Raw genomic sequence first — 16,550 nt, forward strand, 5'->3', positions numbered from 1 at the left:
TTCCCTATTATTCTACAATGTAGAAAATAATAAAAAAAATAGTATAAAAGAAAAAGAAAAACCCTTGAATGAGTAGGTGTGTCCAAACTATTGACTGGTACTGTATTATACACTTCAAAGAGAGAATATTTACTGTTAGATGGGTTTTTTTCTCTGAATGCTTTTTATCTTTTAATATTAAACAAATTATAATTTCAACAGAATGTATTGGGGTTATTACTACTATTATTTCCACTAGAAGGACTCTTTGGAGTGCATATGATTTCTCATTCCTTGAATGACCAGTTGCCACTGAGTTTGTAGATTAGTGCATTTGATTTTGGGTTATTGCAGGGTTCTACAAACAGTAAGTGGTCTTACTTTTCCCACCTCCATACCAAGGCTCTAAGTCAATACAGGCCATAATACACAGCCCACAATATACCTGTCCCGTCTCCATGGTTTCCTTCTCGATCAGCCTCTGGCCTTTCTTGGTCTCGTCATCAGCAGGTGGCTTCGGTTTCTTTAGGGAACTGTTCTTTCTCAACCTAACACTGGGAAACACACACACACACACACACAGATTGTGAGAAGAGGTGTGTTGATGGAGAAAATGTGAGGAAAGTGTGAGTGTATATTTGATAATAAACACAAACACTTAAATGTCAGTGGCATTGGAGGAGAAAATGTTATGAAGGTGGAATGAACTAACATTGATTCTCACTGTAGAAGATGGAAGGATGGGAAAGAGAGAAGATGGAGTCATTCACAAATGATGCAATAAAGTGACAATGGCATTAGGCCTATATAAGGTCTCTGTCTCCCGCTCTCTCTCTCTCTCTCTCCAGCCTTCACTCTCTGTTTGCAGAGGGGTCATGCCCTCAGCTTTATTCTGTTGTTAAAAATAAACCATTTTTGTTGTTGTTTCTCTGTAATTCTACGAAACACCTAGCAATTTTATGATGTCGTTTTCAAGGGTTACAATCCAAGGTTATTCTGGCTGGAAAAAGAAGAAACGACTTGAACAAGAAACTGAGTTGGAAAGGAAAATTAAAGTGCTAGAATTAGGTAATTACAGTGCATTCGGAGAGAATTCAGGCCCTTCACTTTTTCCACATTTTGTTACGTTACAGCCTTATTCTAAAATGGATGAAAAAAATTTGTCCCTCATCAATCTACACACAATAACCCGTAATGACAACGCAAAAACAGGATTTAATAAATGTTTGCACATTAAAAAAATAAAAACTGAAATACATTATTTAAGTAAGTATTCAGACTCTTTGTTATGAGACTCGAAATTGAGCTCAGGTGCATCCTGTTTCCATTGATCATCCATCACAACTTGATTGGAGTCCACTTGTGGTAAATTCAACTGATTGGACATGATTTGGAAATGCACATACCTGTCTATATAAGGTCCCACAGTTGACAGTGCATGTCAGAGCAAAAACCAAGCCATGATGTCGAAGGAATTGTCCATAGAGCTCCGAAACAGGATTGTTTCAAGGAAGAGATCTGGGGAAGGGTACCTAAAAATGTCTGCAGCATTGAAGGTCCCCAAGAACAATGGAAGAAGTTTGGAACCACAAAACCCTTCCTAGAGCTGGCTGCCTGGCTAAACTGAGCAATCGGTGGAGAAGGGCCTTGGTCAGGTAGGTGACCAAGAACCCGATGGTCACTCTGACAGAGCCCTAGAGTTCCTCTGTGGAGATGGGAGAACCTTCCAGAAGGACAACCATCTCTGCAGCACTCCACCAGTCAGGCCTTTATGGTAGAGTGGCCAGACTTAAACCACTCCTCAGTAAAAGGCAAATGACAGCCCGCTTGCAGTTTGCCAAAAGGCACCTAAAGACTCTCAGACCATGAGAAACAAGAGTCTCTGGTCTGGGCTAAGCTTCCTGCCATCCAGGACCTCTATACATGGCGGTATCAGAGGAAGGCCCTAAAAATTGTCAAAGACTCCAGCCACCATAGTCATAGACTGTTCTCTCTGCTACCGCACAACAAGTGGTACCAGAGCGCCAAGTCTAGGTCCAAGAGGCTTCTAAACAGCTTCTAACTCCAAGCCATAAGACTCCTGAACATCTAATCAAATGGCTGCCAACACAATTTTCATCCCCCCCCCCTTTACATTTTACGCTGCTGCTACTCCGTTTATTATCTATGCATAGTCACTTTAATAACTCTACCTACATGTACATATTACCTCAATTACCTTGACTAACCGGTGCACCCGCACACTGACTCTGTAACGGTACCACCTGGCACAGCCAGAAGAGGACTGGCCACCCCTCATAGCCTGGTTCCTCTCTAGGTTTCTTCCTAGGTTTTGCCCTTTCTGCGGAGTTTAGGTTTAGTCTGTTTGTTGCTGCTGTTTGTTTTTTTTTGGCTGGGTTTCTGTACAGCACTTTGATATATCAGCTGATGTAAGAAGGGCTATATAAATACATTTGATCTGAAATTTGATTTGTATATGCTTCTACACCTGCATTGCTTGCTGTTTGGGGTTTTAGGCTGGGTTTCTGTACAGCACTTTGAGATATCAGCTGATGTACGAAGGGCTATATAAATAAATTTGATTTGATTTGATTTGTATATAGTCTCGCTATTGTTATATTACTGCTGCTCTTTAATTATTTGTTACTTTTATATCTTATTATTGTAGGTATTTTTCCTGTAGGTATTTTCCCTACTACCTATTGTAGTGAGAAAGATCTTTAGAATTTTTTGGATTGCATTAAGTTACCAAAGTTGCATGATGAGTTTAAGCCGCAATTGGATGAACCAATTTCAATACAAGAAATCCCAGATGCCATTTTAGAGCTACCAAAATTAGAGGCCCCGGGAAGTGATGTTTATATAAAATTTCATAAGCAGTTTGCAACTATACTTTCTTTCACCAGTACTGCTTAGAGTGTACAATTATTTTTGGCATACTATAGCACGCATTGATAAAGCGGGGAAATACCTGTCTCAATGCTTTAACCATAGACCAATCGCTTTACTAAATGTTGATTTTAAGATACTTTCTAAATTATTAGGGAGGGAGTACAGGAGGGAACTAAGCACACACACCTGAGGGGCCCCTGTGTTGAGGATCAGCGTGGCAGATGTATTGTTACCTACCCTTACCACCTGGGGGCGGCCCGTCAGGAAGTCCAGGATCCAGATGCAGAGGGAGGTGTTTAGTTCCAGGGTCCTTAGCTTAGTGATGAGCTCTGAGGGCACTATGGTGTTGAACGCTGAGCAGTAGTCAATTAATAAAATTCTCACGACGGTGTTCCTTTAGTCAAGGTGGGAAAGGACACTGTGGAATAGAGATTGCATCGTCTGTGGATCTGTTGGGGCGTTATGCCAATTGGAGTGTGTCTAGGGTTTCTGGGACAATGGTGTTGATGTGAGCGATGACCAGCCTTTCATATCACTTGACTACAGACATGAGTGCTACAGGTCGGGAGTAATTTAGGCAGGTTACCTTGGTGTTCTTGGGCACAGGGACTATGGTGGTCTGCTTGAAACATGTCAGTATTACAGACTCGGTCATGCTCGGAGTACAAGTCCTGGTAATCCATCTGGCCCTGCGGCCTTGTGAATGTTGACCTGTTTTAAGGTCTTACTCACATCGGCTATGGAGAGTGTGATCACACAGTCATCCAGAACAGCTGGTGCTCTCATGCATGCTTCAGTGGTGCTTGCCTCGAAGCCAACATAGAAGTAATTTAGTTCATCTGATAGGCTCATGTCACTGGGCTCACTGTTGTGCTTCCCTTTGTGGTCCGTAATAGTTTGCATGCCCTGCCACATCCGACAAGCTTCGGAGACGGTGTAGTAGGATTCAATATTAGTCCTGTATTGACACTCTGCCTGTTTGATGGTTCGTCAGAGGGCAGAGCTTGATTTCTTATAAACGTCCGGGTTAGAGTCCCGCTCCTTGAAAGCGGCAGCTCTACCCTTTAGCTTAGTGCAGATGCTGCCTTGTTATCCATGGTTTCTGGTTGGGGTACGTACGGTCACTGTGGGGACGACGTCATCGATGCACTTATTGATGAAGCCAATGACTGATGTGGTGTACTCCACAATGCCATCGGAAGAATCCCAGAACATATTCCAGTCTGTGCTAGCAAAACAGTCCTGTAGCTTAGTGTCTGTGTTATCTGACCATTTCCATATTGAGCGAGTCACTGGTACTTCCTGCTTTAGTTTTTGCTTGTACCTCGGGCGAGAAAAACCTTGAGACTTCATTAATATTACATTTTGTGCACCAGCTGTTATTGACAAATATACACAGACCACCACCCCTTGTCTTACCGGAGGCAACTATTCTATCTTGAAGATGCTCTGAAAATCCAGCCAGCTGTTTGTTATCCATGTCGTCGTTCAGCCACGACTCGGTGAAACATAAGATATTACAGTTTTTAATGTCCCGTTGGTAGTATAGTCTTGATCGGAGCTCATCCAGTTTATTATCCAATGATTGCACGTTGGCAAACAGGACTGATGGTAGAGGCAGGTTACCCACCCGCCGTCGGATTCTTACAAGGAATCCCGACCTACGACACCTATATCTCTGACACCTATATCTCTGAAGTAAATCCTTTGTGTCCAACTCGTTATATGCAAAGAAAATAAAGGAAAGTATAGAAATGTACCTTTATGAGTCAAATTACTTGGACCAGGATGAGAGAGAACAATGTGTCATGTTTGCATGAGGTGTGTTTTGTTGTTTGGTTAGTTTGATTGTGTTGTATGTATTGTACATGCTAATATTCATACAAAAAACTATAGCAATAACTTGCTTGAATCCATTTCAGGCTATCAATTAAGTTATAGTAACTTGTCTAACCATCTTTTAAATTGTTTGACATTAGAAAGCAAGCAATTACTACATGTACTGAATAAGACATATATTCCTTTCCATCTTTTACCCAGATTTTTACATACGGTAGATGCAGAGAGGCATATGTTTTTTCTTTAAAAAAATAACCAACAGGCCGCCCGAGTAGCACAGTGGTCTAAGGCACTGCATCGCAGTGCTTTAGGCGTCGCTACAGACCCGGGATCGATCCCAGGCGGTGTCCCATTGGGCGGTGCACAATTGGCCCAGAATCGTCTGGGCTAGGGAAGAGCTTGGCTGGGGAAGCTTTACTTGTCTCATCGTGCTCTAGCGACTCCTTGTGGCTGGCTGGGAACCTGCAGTCTGACTTCGGTTGTCAGTTGAACTGCGTTTCCTCCAACACGTTGGTGCGGATGGGTGTTAAGAAGCAAGTTTTGGGGTGTCATGTTTCGGAGGACGCATGACTTGACCTTCGCCTCTCCAGAGCCCGTTTATTAAAAATGGCTGTGAAGTGCTGCTTTTTTGTCCACCCTTTAACCACCCAGGGATCTGGCTCTGAACTAAAGAGTCATTTCAGAAGCTTTCTCCCTCTTTCTATTTCGCTCTCTCTCTCATACCTTCCATTGCGTTGGCTGCGTCGGATGCTGCTCTCTCTCCTCAGGGTCATTGAGACGATGTCTTCAGGAGGGGTGTCGGCCTGAGGATCCTGTAAATCAGGGACTAGCCCCACCTCCTCACCATCAGAGGTTGGGTCTGTTGATAAACACACACACACAACCAGTTATACACAAACACACACACACACACTGCCGTTACACAAACACAAACACAAAGCCAGTTATACACACACACTCACCAGTGTGTTTCTTGCCCTCGTCTTTAGCATAGGTGTCCAGGAACTCAGAGAAAGCCCCCTTGCTGTCCTTGAGACTTTGGTATGACCCGACCTCAGAAACACATCCCTCTTTCAGTACAATGATCTCGTCCACGTAGGGCAGGAAACTCACTCCATGGGTCACCAAGATACGGGTCTACAGAGGGAGAAAGAGTAAGAGAGGAGGAGGATAAGGAAGAGAAGGAGGAGGAGGAGAAGAGGGAAGAGATGAGAGGATGTTGGGCAGGAGAAATGGGAGGAGAGGAGAAAAACTGTACTCCATGGGTCACAAGCCACGGAGGGATCAGAAAGGTAGGACATCTGTCCGTCCATCCATTCATTCATCTGTCTGTCTATTGATCTAATTTAGCCAATTTATTTGGTTAGCCATTCTACTCACCTTATCTTTGAGTATGCCTTTAGGTCCCACCACCTCCTCAAACAGATGTTTGCCCACATGAGAGTCTACAGCTGAGAGAGGGTCATCCAGCAGGTAAACGTCAGCCTGGCTGTAGGCCGCCCTGGCCAGGCTCACACGCTGCTTCTGACCCCCGGACAGGTTTATACCCTGGGGGAGGAAAGGAGAGGGGAAGGGAAGGGAGGAGAAGAGAGCGGAGGAGAGGGAAGGGAAACGGGGACATACGTAGGTCATTACCTGGACACGAGAGACGGCATTAGAGAGAGAAATATATAGCGAGAAAACATAGTTGAATCTCTATGGCATTGGCATTTAAATTAGCTGTACATTTTACTTCTTGAGTTTTATCCCACCATGGTCATTAGCTGGACATGAGAGACGCTGTTATCGATAGAGATAGAACATCGTTTTTGCATTTAAATGAGCTGTGTTGATGGAAAAACAGGGTCCATCAAAAACATGGTCCATCATCACTGGCACGTGGATTTGTTGTTTTTAGTGTACCTACTGACGGACTATTATTCATTTGGGATGCAGACTCAATCTCAGTGCATTCTCCTTAGCACCAGCCCCTCTCCCCTAACTACCTCCAGACCATCCAGTCATCTCTCACCTTCTCCCCGATCTCAGTCTGGTCTCCCCCAGGCAGCAGCTCCAGGTCGGGCCCCAGGGCGCAGGCCTCCAGCGTAGCCTGGAAACGAGAGTCCTCCAGTGGGTAGCCAAACAGGATGTTGTCCCTGAGAGTGGCATTCTGGATCCAGGCCTGTTGGGGCACGAAGGCTACCGACCCCTGGAGAGAGCAGAGACGGAAGGGGAGACAGAGAGAGGGAGTGGGTAGGAAAAGAGGGAGGGGAGTGAGTGCAGAAGGAGGAGAGAAAGAGAGTGGGTGGGAAGAGAGGGAGGGTAGAGAATGCAAGAGGAGAGAGAGTTTTAGCAATGACATTTACTTTCTCCTCCATATGTATTTTGACAGTAAAGCTGCATTTTTCAATTTGGCTCTATACTCCAGCATTTTGAATTTGAAATAAAATGTCAGGCAACAGTACAGAATATATAACAGTAAAGTCTTTGGACAAATTCACTTATAGGGCTCTATTTTCGCCTGGCGGTAAGGAGGCGGAATGTCAAATGCAGATCAGTTTTGCAATTTAATTTAAGGGGTGGAAATATTTGAGGTGTTTCCTTAAAAACGTGTACCAATAGGCCAAATTCGGTGAGCACAACTAGGGATATTTAAGACTGACCACAAGCTGGTGTTAGCTGTGACACAATTGGTTATAGCATTGACTTCGCCAGCGGGGCGCACACAGTAAGTAGCCATACGTACATCACCAATGTTTTATTAAAATATCACAAGGAGCAAAACTGTCAGACATACCCCTTTTTAATTTAAATTGGACATCATTTTTGTCCAGCTTCTGTGAAGTGTTTGGACTCATTATGTGCAATGCCCATTGCATGAAAGGTGTCAGTGACTGTAGGAAGCCTGTTTAGGAACAACCAGTTATTTAAAAAGACTACTTTTGTCAAACAACACATCTTCCACTTCCCTCTGTTGGACCTAACTGTCAAATCGAGGGTATTCCAATCACTGTCTGTGGTTCTGAATCTATTTGTCGGCTATATTTGCCTGTTTGTTTACTTTTCACGTGGCAAAGCTCACTACTGGCCATATCAATATTTGGGAGCCGTAACAGGGAGTGGACATTCCCCCTTTCTCTTTATATTGGATCGTTTCCCAGCTACTGTGAAAAGTTCCACAGTCACCGTTGTCTTAGGCCTAATAAATGTGATTTGAATGTCCTATGCCCATGGGAAACAATTATGGTGCCTGTAACTGTAATTAGACATAGCCTATTTAAAACAAAATGTTGTTTCTTTTTATTAGAATTTGATTGAAATTAATTACTTTTTTAGGTCTAATCAATAGTGAATTTAATCTTGCTTATTGACAATGTTTGGCACGTCCATAGCTCAGACATAAAGCCTTATACAGTAGACCTATATCAGTGTGAATGCCCCCAAAAATGCTAACCTCCCCTGTTATTAGGAATGGTGAGATGTTAGCATGTTTTGTTTTTGTAGCCTCTGTAACTTTCTCACTCACTGTTATTCATTTGCATTTTTCTTAATCGTGGCATATCGGAATCATTATTATTATTCAGAAACATTATTATTATTATTATTATTATTATTATTATTATAAACATTAGAATTATTCAGAAACATCTAATCACTTAGAAAGAAAAGGACTGCAGTCGTCATTCACCATTCAGTTCCTATTGGGCAGAACTTAACCCCAAACAACTAAATCCAACTACAAATGCATCCAACAACTTTGCAGAGTCACAAGCCTGATATAGTCATTGCGTGTCCGGAATTTGGGACCAAATAATAAACGTTTGATTACTTTAATACACTATAAGTGAATTTGTCCAAATACTTATGACTTCTTCCAATGGCGGAGTAGATACATAGAGAGCTTTCATTTCTAAATGGTTCAACAGATATGTATGAACGTGCCCTTAAATAAAAGTTGACATTCTGTACTGTGGACTCATATAAAACATTTTGATCTCAATTCCAAAGGGCTGGAGTATAGAGACACGTTTAAAATGTAAGCTTCACTATCCAAACAAGGAGGTGCAGCCAATTCAATTCACATCACTGGCAAACGGTTCCATCGACCTGCAGCGTGCGCAATCATGCTTTATTCCAGCGTTCTTACATTGGAAAGGTTAACTGTGAGGCTGCAGATCTTCAACTTGGACCAGAGTTGTGAGTTTCGTCAAGCACTGTGTCTAACCAAAGGCAGGTAGCCTAGCAGTTAGAGCAATGAGTCGGTAACCGAAGGGTCGCGGGTTTGAAATGACTGAGCCGACAAGGTGACAAATCTGTCGTTGTTGCCCTTGAGCAAGGAGCTTAACCCTAATTTGAACCAGGGAAGCCATACTACTATGGCTGACCATGTTAAAAACAATACATTTCACTGGTCATTTATTGTCATATCAATAATTATTGATATAGGTCATAGGTCATACTAAAATAGGTCATACTGAGAAATTTGAGTATTTAATGTGAGTATAAAAGCAGTAAATACTATGATTATTATTACCTGCATAACGTGCGTGTGTGTGTTACCTGTACATTGATGAAGCCCTTTGAGCTGTGCATCTCTCCCAGCATTGCTGATATCAGAGACGATTTCCCAGAACCCACCACTCCCACCACTGCTACCAGCTTGCCGGGCTTAATTTCCAATGACACACTGACACACACACACACACACACAAACACACACGCACAAACACGGACACACACAACACGTTTAACAAAGCAGAGGTGATGATTGCAAAAGCCACACCTCTCAATGCATATCTGAGTATTTATTTGATGCTTTTTTTATACTTTTAATTGCTGCTTTACTGACAGGAGAGGTTCAACTGAAAGTGAGCAATTCATTGTACTGTGTACACTACGCTGTATCCAGTGCATATGACAATAAACTTTGATTTGATATGACTTCTCTGTTAAAACAGACACGCACCCATAGAGGAGACAAACTCACTTTTTGAGAACAGGTTCAGCGTGTTTCTCCCAAGCGAAGGTTCCATTACAGACACTCACGGCTGTGTCTGGGAACAGACATAGACACACGTTTGAGGCACAGGAGGTTGGTGGTATCTTAATTGGGGAGGACGGGCTCATGTTAACGGCTGGAGCGGTGTCGGTGGGATGGGATCAAATACGTCAACAAACATGGTTTCCATGTGTCTGATGCCATTCCATTCGCTCAAAGTGTGTGACATTTGACCCTTGACCTACTGAAGCTGGGGTCGTGACGCACGATGTTGGTGTCCAGGTCGTCTCCTCCCAGGAACTTTTCCAGACGCTTCTTAGAAACACTGGTCTGGAGGGACAAACACACAGGTGTATTTAGGGAGTGTGTGTGTTTTACCAAGCTAATATATATTCCTGCACTGGTATATCATTTTGCTTATTTGAACCAAAAAATGTTTTGATACAAGTCAGAATATCTTCATACAATACAATTTATCTTGAAGTAAATGCATTTTTGGGGTAAGCAAAATTAACTAAAAACAAGCCATTTAGACTTGAATAAAAATGTAAGATTTGTGTGCATGTGTGTGTGTGTGTGTGTGTGTGTGTGTGTGTGCGTGCGTGTGTGTGTGCTGTTCTACCTGCACCATTGCAGCTATAAGCATGGGCAGGAAGGCCAGAGGGAAGCGCAGGATGTTGAAAAGAGAGATGGAGGTGAAGGCTTTCCCTGCATCCAGAACGTTCTCTGAGTCCACTGCTACAAACACTGCAAAGGTTGCCAAGGAGACCTGGAGACATACACGGGTTAGTTAGAGTGTGTGTGTGTGTATGTCTCTCTCTCTCTCTCCCTTTATCTCAGTACTCACCAGGGCGGGGGCGCAGGAGAAGACGAAGGTGGAGACGGAGGAGAGGTAGGCAAACTTCCTCATGACCACCAGCTCTTGTTCTCTGATCCCCATCACCTGGTTCTGGAATGATGGTTCCCATGCATATAGCTTCAGGATCTGGAGAGTGGGAGGGGAGATTTAGATTGGCCTCTACCTTTAGATTGGCCTCTACCTCAAGTACTCTTAATAATGTACTGTTGACAGAATATCTCTAAGATATATAGTCAAATGCACTGTTTAGCGCTGGGACGATGGAAACTGTAGATATGAAGTAGGACAAGCACACACCATTGCGCTAGCATACTTTTAATTAGGTATATTGAACCTTATTATTATTCAAGCTAATACCTTGATGCCATTCAGCATCTCATTCACGATTTTCATCCGTTTGTCTTTGTACCTCATGTTCTCAATCTGAAAATAGAGACACAGACAGAAATGGGAACGTGAGGGAAGAAGGTTTTGCACTAACTGCTGTTGATGATAGTTCATTAACGCATACAACCCATAACCCCAGAAACAGATAAGTTGATGCAGAATACATGTTCTTGAAGCTTCGCCATTTAGATGTAGCACAGTGGAGAGCAATTCAAGTATGATAATATTGTAGCAAATTCCAGGGGCTGGCCTGTCCCGAACTCAAACTCCAGAGACTCCTGAGACTTCCAGTCCAACACATCAGCCTCTCCCTCCCCCATCCTCCCCTCACTCTTGTTATTCCTCCTCCAGAACATTGATGGCCACCATGCACGAGAACTATGAACTATGAGGATCTACCTCCCTTTTCCCTACCTTCTCCCTCCCCTTTTTCCACCCTCTCTTCCCCCTCTCCCCCTTCCTAACCTGAACGTTCTTGGACATGTTGGCCAGCAGACCATTGATGGGCACCATGAGGACCATGACAGCCAATCCAGCCAGTACAGCAGGACCAAGCTCTATCCATAGGAAGGCGATAGCGAGCGCTATCTGCAGTGGGCACGACCACAGCAGGTGGATGAAGTTAACGACATCGTTGAATCGATGAGCGTCGGCTGACATCAGGTTCACCGTCTCCCCGACCGTCGACTCCTTGCGGGCGTCGTTCGATACGACCAGAGCCTGGGGGAGAGAGGGGAGGAGGGAAGGAAGATGTGGAAAGAGGGGAGAGAGAGGGATGAGGGGAAATAAGTTAGAGTGGAGGAGAGGGAGGAGAGAGCGAAAGAGGAGAGAGGGGGGAAGGAGATAGAAATGGAAGAGGATAGAGAGCAGGATGGAGGGGGAGAGTTGAACGAAAGGTTACTAAAGAGTAATAACACTTCTTTGAGCAGGCTAGATCACACACATAATCCCACACTCCCTCCCGTCCTATCCCATAAGCACCCATAAGCACTCATCAACTCATTGATTGTTTTAGAGAGAAAGCCAGTATATTGGAATGCATAGATAACAGCAGATTGTTAAGCTCCTATATGAGATGGTACAAAATAGTTGTATCTCTGTTCTGTATCTTTCCAATCTCTGTCCCTTAAATATACACGGGGAGCTAACATCAATAACAATAAGAACCAACATCAATACTTCTCAAAGTAGAGAAGAGATTGACTGCATTACTACTTGCCTTGGCAGCAGCTAATGGAGATCCGTAATGAATACAAATACAAAATCTCTGTCAAATCTCCGTCACTGTTAGATCAAGGAAGCCAGGGGGGGTTGAACCCCGATCCTCAAGGAACACAAGTGCAAGACAGTAACATGTACCTTCTTGTACACAGCAGCCATGATGGCTGTTTTGACTTTCATCCCCAGAACGAAGCAGCGTTGGAAGTACTGCTGCAGGAACAGAGACTGAAAGATGGCCACCAGGATAAGCAGCACTGCATACATGTACCCTGTCCACGTGTAGATGGATTTGTCCATAGTGAAGGATATCATCAACCTGGGATATACCAAAACCACAAGTTAAACCACTACATTTTGGGGCGAAAAAACTATGCATACTGGTATATGCACAAAACATAGCATTATTTTAACTACAAATGTACAACAAAGTTTTGAACTTGCAATGTAGTATTTGGACAGTTAAGAACAGTTAAGGTAAATACATTTGATTCAATCCCTTTTTGACAGCATCCCTATTGATTTAGGCAAAACTTTCCATACATGTTTGTCCATGGGAGAAGGGGTCAGAAAGAGACTTTTTCGACCTGAATGCCAAGACATTCAGGAGATATTGGGGCTACATGTTGACCCATTTTACATACCCCACCATACCATGAGACGTCCATGTCTTCATCACCGGAAAAGGTAAACGACTGAGTTTGATATCAATTAAAAGCTTACCAACAGGGTTGTCAAACGTAATTTTATATTATTCTATAAAAAAATGTTTTCTTTACTGAAATACCCTGTTCAAAGGCACTTCAATATTTTGTCTTGCCCATACAACCTATGAATGGCACATACTGTAGACATAATCCATGTCTCAATTGTCTTAAAGCTTAAAAATCACCCTTTAACCTCTCCTCCCCTTCATCTACACTGATTGAGGTGGATTTAACAAGTGACTTCAATAATGAATCATAGATTTCACCTGTTCAGTCTTTGACATGGAAAGATCAGGTGTTATTAATGTCTTATACACTCAATGTATAACCACACTGTCCGTTTTCACGTTGTCTAATTAAAAAAGGAATTAACCACGCATAAACAACCCCACCTTAGAAATTCCATAAACGTATCAACCTACTTTAGTATTTGATCCTAATTTGATCCTAATCCAGAGAACAAGAAAACAGCTTACAGTTTACCCTCCCCCCCCTGGGTTGTGCCGTGCCCGGAGATCTTTGTGGATATTGGACATTTTATTGGATATTGGACATTTTATCAAAGCCTACTGGATGATAACTTGTTTATAACTAGGACAGAATCATTTATAACTGACGTTTTCCGACATAGGTACAGCAGATCCCCTTATTGTATGGGACACTTTTAAATGTGCCTTTAGAGGCCATGCAATTCAGTACACATCTATAAAACAAAAGCAATTTAGATCAAAAGAGTCCATATTAACAAAGGAAATTGAAGGACTAACAGTACAGTTAGAGAGCCATAAAAACTGTGCAATAGAGGCACAGAATAAGTTAGAGGGAAAACAAAAATAAATGGAGGAATTTATTCAAGAAAGATCCCGTGTAAATATATTATAAAAAATAAAGCGAACTGGATGGAATATGGAGAAAAATGCACAAAATAATTTTTCAATCTTCAATATAGAAATGCTACCAAATATTTTTGGGTGAAACTTGTTACAAATGATGGAGTCACGCATTATTCACCAAATTATATTTTGAAATAGGCATTAAAGTACTTTAAGAATATTTTTTAGTTTCAGTCTCCTCCACCCAATAACAGAAGCTAATTTTATGGATTTTTTCGAATTAATAATGTAAAATGAACATCTGTACAGAAAGACATGTGAAGGCCAAATTACAAAGGAGGAAGTTCTTGATGCAATTAAAGCCTTTAAGGCTGGGAAAACTCCAGGGCTGGATGGCATACCAGTGGAAGTATACCAAACTTTTTTTGAAATACTCAGAGGACTATTATAAGCATGTTTTAACCACTCCTATATAAATGGTAGATTATCGGACACGCAACAAGAAGGTCTGATTTTATTATTACCGAAACAGGATCAAAGTGCTATATATAAAGATCCAGTCCATTTCAACAATTGGAGGCACTTCAGTGTTGTGATGCAAAAATTCTAGCTAAATGCTTGGTGCATAGAATTAAAAAGGTATTGTCAGATATTATTCATCCTAATCAGACAGGTTTTTACATGGACGATACATTGGAGATACAAGACAAGTCGAAGAAATACAAGACAAGTACTGGAAACAATAGAATACTATGAAGTATCGGGGAAACCAGGCCTGGTTTTCAGAGCTGATTTTAATTTTGGAGAATCTCTTTTAAAATGGGTATGGGTATAGTAACCCAAGTGTAAAATAGTAAATAATTAAAGTTTTAAACTGTCAAGAGGAGTAAAACAAGGTTGTCCACTAATGGCATATCTTTTTATTATTTCCATCAAAATGTTAGCTGTTAAAATTAGATCAAACAATTAGATCCAACAATCATTGTAAACTGATGATTTATGTTTTCTTATAAAACCACAATTAGAATTCCTCCACAGCCTCATAGAGGATCTAGAAACTTTAGCTAACCTCTCTGGATTAAAACCAAATGATGATTAGTGTACTATATTACGTATTGGATCACAAAAAAATGCTACTTTTACATTACCATGTAGTTTACCAATAAAATGGCCTGATGGGGATGTAGACCCTAAAGATTGGAAAGCTGCTGCAGTCATCCCCCTCTTCAAAGGGGGTGACACTCTAGACCAAAACTGTTATAGACCTATATCCATCCTGCCCTGCATTTCTAAAGTCTTTGAAAGCCAAGTTGATAAACCATTTTGAATCCCACAGTACCTTCTATGCTGTGCAATCCGGTTTCCGAGCTGGTCATGGGTGCACCTCAGCCACGCTCAAGGTACTAAATATATTATATATTATAATATTAGAAAACAGCTTACAGTTTACCCTCCCCCCCCTGGGTTGTGCCGTGCCCGGAGATCTTTGTGGGCTATTATAACCGCCATCGATAAAAGACAGTACTGTGCAGCCATCTTCATCGACCTGGCCAAGGCTTTCGACTCTGTCAATCATCGTATTCTTTTTGGCAGATTAAATAGCCTTGGTTTCTCAAATGACTGCCTCGCCTGGTTCACCAACTAATTCGCAGACAGAGTTCAGTGTGTCAAATCGGAGAGCCTGTTGTCCAGACCTCTGGCAGTCTCTATGGGGGTACCACAGGGTTCAATTCTCGGGCCGACTCTTTTCTCTGTAAATATCAACGATGTCGCTCTTGCTGCGGGTGATTCCCTGATCAACCTCTACGCAGACGACACCATTCTGTATACATCTAGCCCTTCTTTGGACACTGTGTAAACTAACCTCCAAACGAGCTTCAATGCCATACAAAACTCCTTCCGTGGCCTCCAACTGCTTTTAAATGCTAGCAAAACCAAATGCATGCTTTTCAACCATTCGCTGCCCGCACCTGCCCGCCCGACTAGCATCACTACTCTTCTGACCTAAAATACGTGGACAACTACAAATATCTAGGTGTCTGGCTAGACTGTAAACTCTCCTTCCAGACTCATATCAAACATCTCCAATCCAAAATCAAATCTAGAATCGGCTTTCTATTTCGCAACAAAGCCTCCTTCACTCACGCCGCCAAACTTGCCCTAGTAAAACTGACTATCCTACCGATCCTCGACTTCGACGATGTCATCTACAAAATGGCTTCCAATACTCTACTCAGCAAACTGGATGTAGTCTATCACAGTGCCATCCGTTTTGTTACCAAAGCGCCTTATACCACCCACCACTGTGACCTGTATGCTCTAGTCGGCTGGCCCTCGCTACATATTCGTCGCCAGACCCACTGGCTCTAGGTCATCTATAAGTCTATGCTAGGTAAAGCTCCGCCTTATCTCAGCTCACTGGTCACGATAACAACACCCATCCTAGCACGCGCTCCTGCAGGTATATCTCACTGGTCATCCCCAAAGCCAACACCCCCTTTGGCCACCTTTCCTTCCAGTTCTTTGCTGCCAGTGACTGGGACGAATTGCAAAAATCGCTGAAGCTGGAGACTTACATTTCCCTCACTAACTTTAAACATCAGCTGTCTGAGCAGCTAACCGATCGCTGCAGCTGTACATAGTCCATCTTTAAATAGCCCACCCAATCTACCTACCTCATCCCCATATTGTTTTTATTTACTTTGCTGCTCTTTTGCACACCAGTATCACTACTTACACACCATCATCTGCTCATCATCATCTGCTCATCTATCACTCGAGTGTTAATCTGCTAAATTGCAATTACTTTGCTACTATGGCCTATGTATTGCTTTACCTCCTCATGCCATTTGCACATA

At 42.5% G+C, this 16,550-nt stretch overlaps 1 protein-coding gene across 1 annotated transcript in view; it reads right to left on the bottom strand.

Annotated features, from left to right (window-relative positions):
- The window catches only part of abcc2 (ATP-binding cassette, sub-family C (CFTR/MRP), member 2), a 68,340-nt gene that overhangs the window by 32,111 nt on the left and 19,679 nt on the right, over positions 1 to 16,550 (bottom strand). Inside the window, exons 9-21 of the mRNA XM_024424359.2 lie at positions 12,294 to 12,471; positions 11,400 to 11,654; positions 10,905 to 10,970; positions 10,536 to 10,673; positions 10,311 to 10,457; positions 9,934 to 10,018; positions 9,677 to 9,743; positions 9,250 to 9,376; positions 6,722 to 6,898; positions 6,091 to 6,258; positions 5,673 to 5,847; positions 5,434 to 5,569; positions 425 to 533 (exon numbers count right to left, since the gene is read on the bottom strand). Coding sequence (XP_024280127.2) covers positions 425 to 533; positions 5,434 to 5,569; positions 5,673 to 5,847; positions 6,091 to 6,258; positions 6,722 to 6,898; positions 9,250 to 9,376; positions 9,677 to 9,743; positions 9,934 to 10,018; positions 10,311 to 10,457; positions 10,536 to 10,673; positions 10,905 to 10,970; positions 11,400 to 11,654; positions 12,294 to 12,471 — 1,828 coding nt within the window. The remainder of the gene's footprint in view (positions 1 to 424; positions 534 to 5,433; positions 5,570 to 5,672; positions 5,848 to 6,090; positions 6,259 to 6,721; positions 6,899 to 9,249; positions 9,377 to 9,676; positions 9,744 to 9,933; positions 10,019 to 10,310; positions 10,458 to 10,535; positions 10,674 to 10,904; positions 10,971 to 11,399; positions 11,655 to 12,293; positions 12,472 to 16,550) is intronic.

The sequence above is a fragment of the Oncorhynchus tshawytscha genome, linkage group LG06 (assembly GCF_018296145.1).
Source record: "Oncorhynchus tshawytscha isolate Ot180627B linkage group LG06, Otsh_v2.0, whole genome shotgun sequence".
NCBI classification, from domain to species: Eukaryota; Metazoa; Chordata; class Actinopteri; order Salmoniformes; family Salmonidae; genus Oncorhynchus; species Oncorhynchus tshawytscha.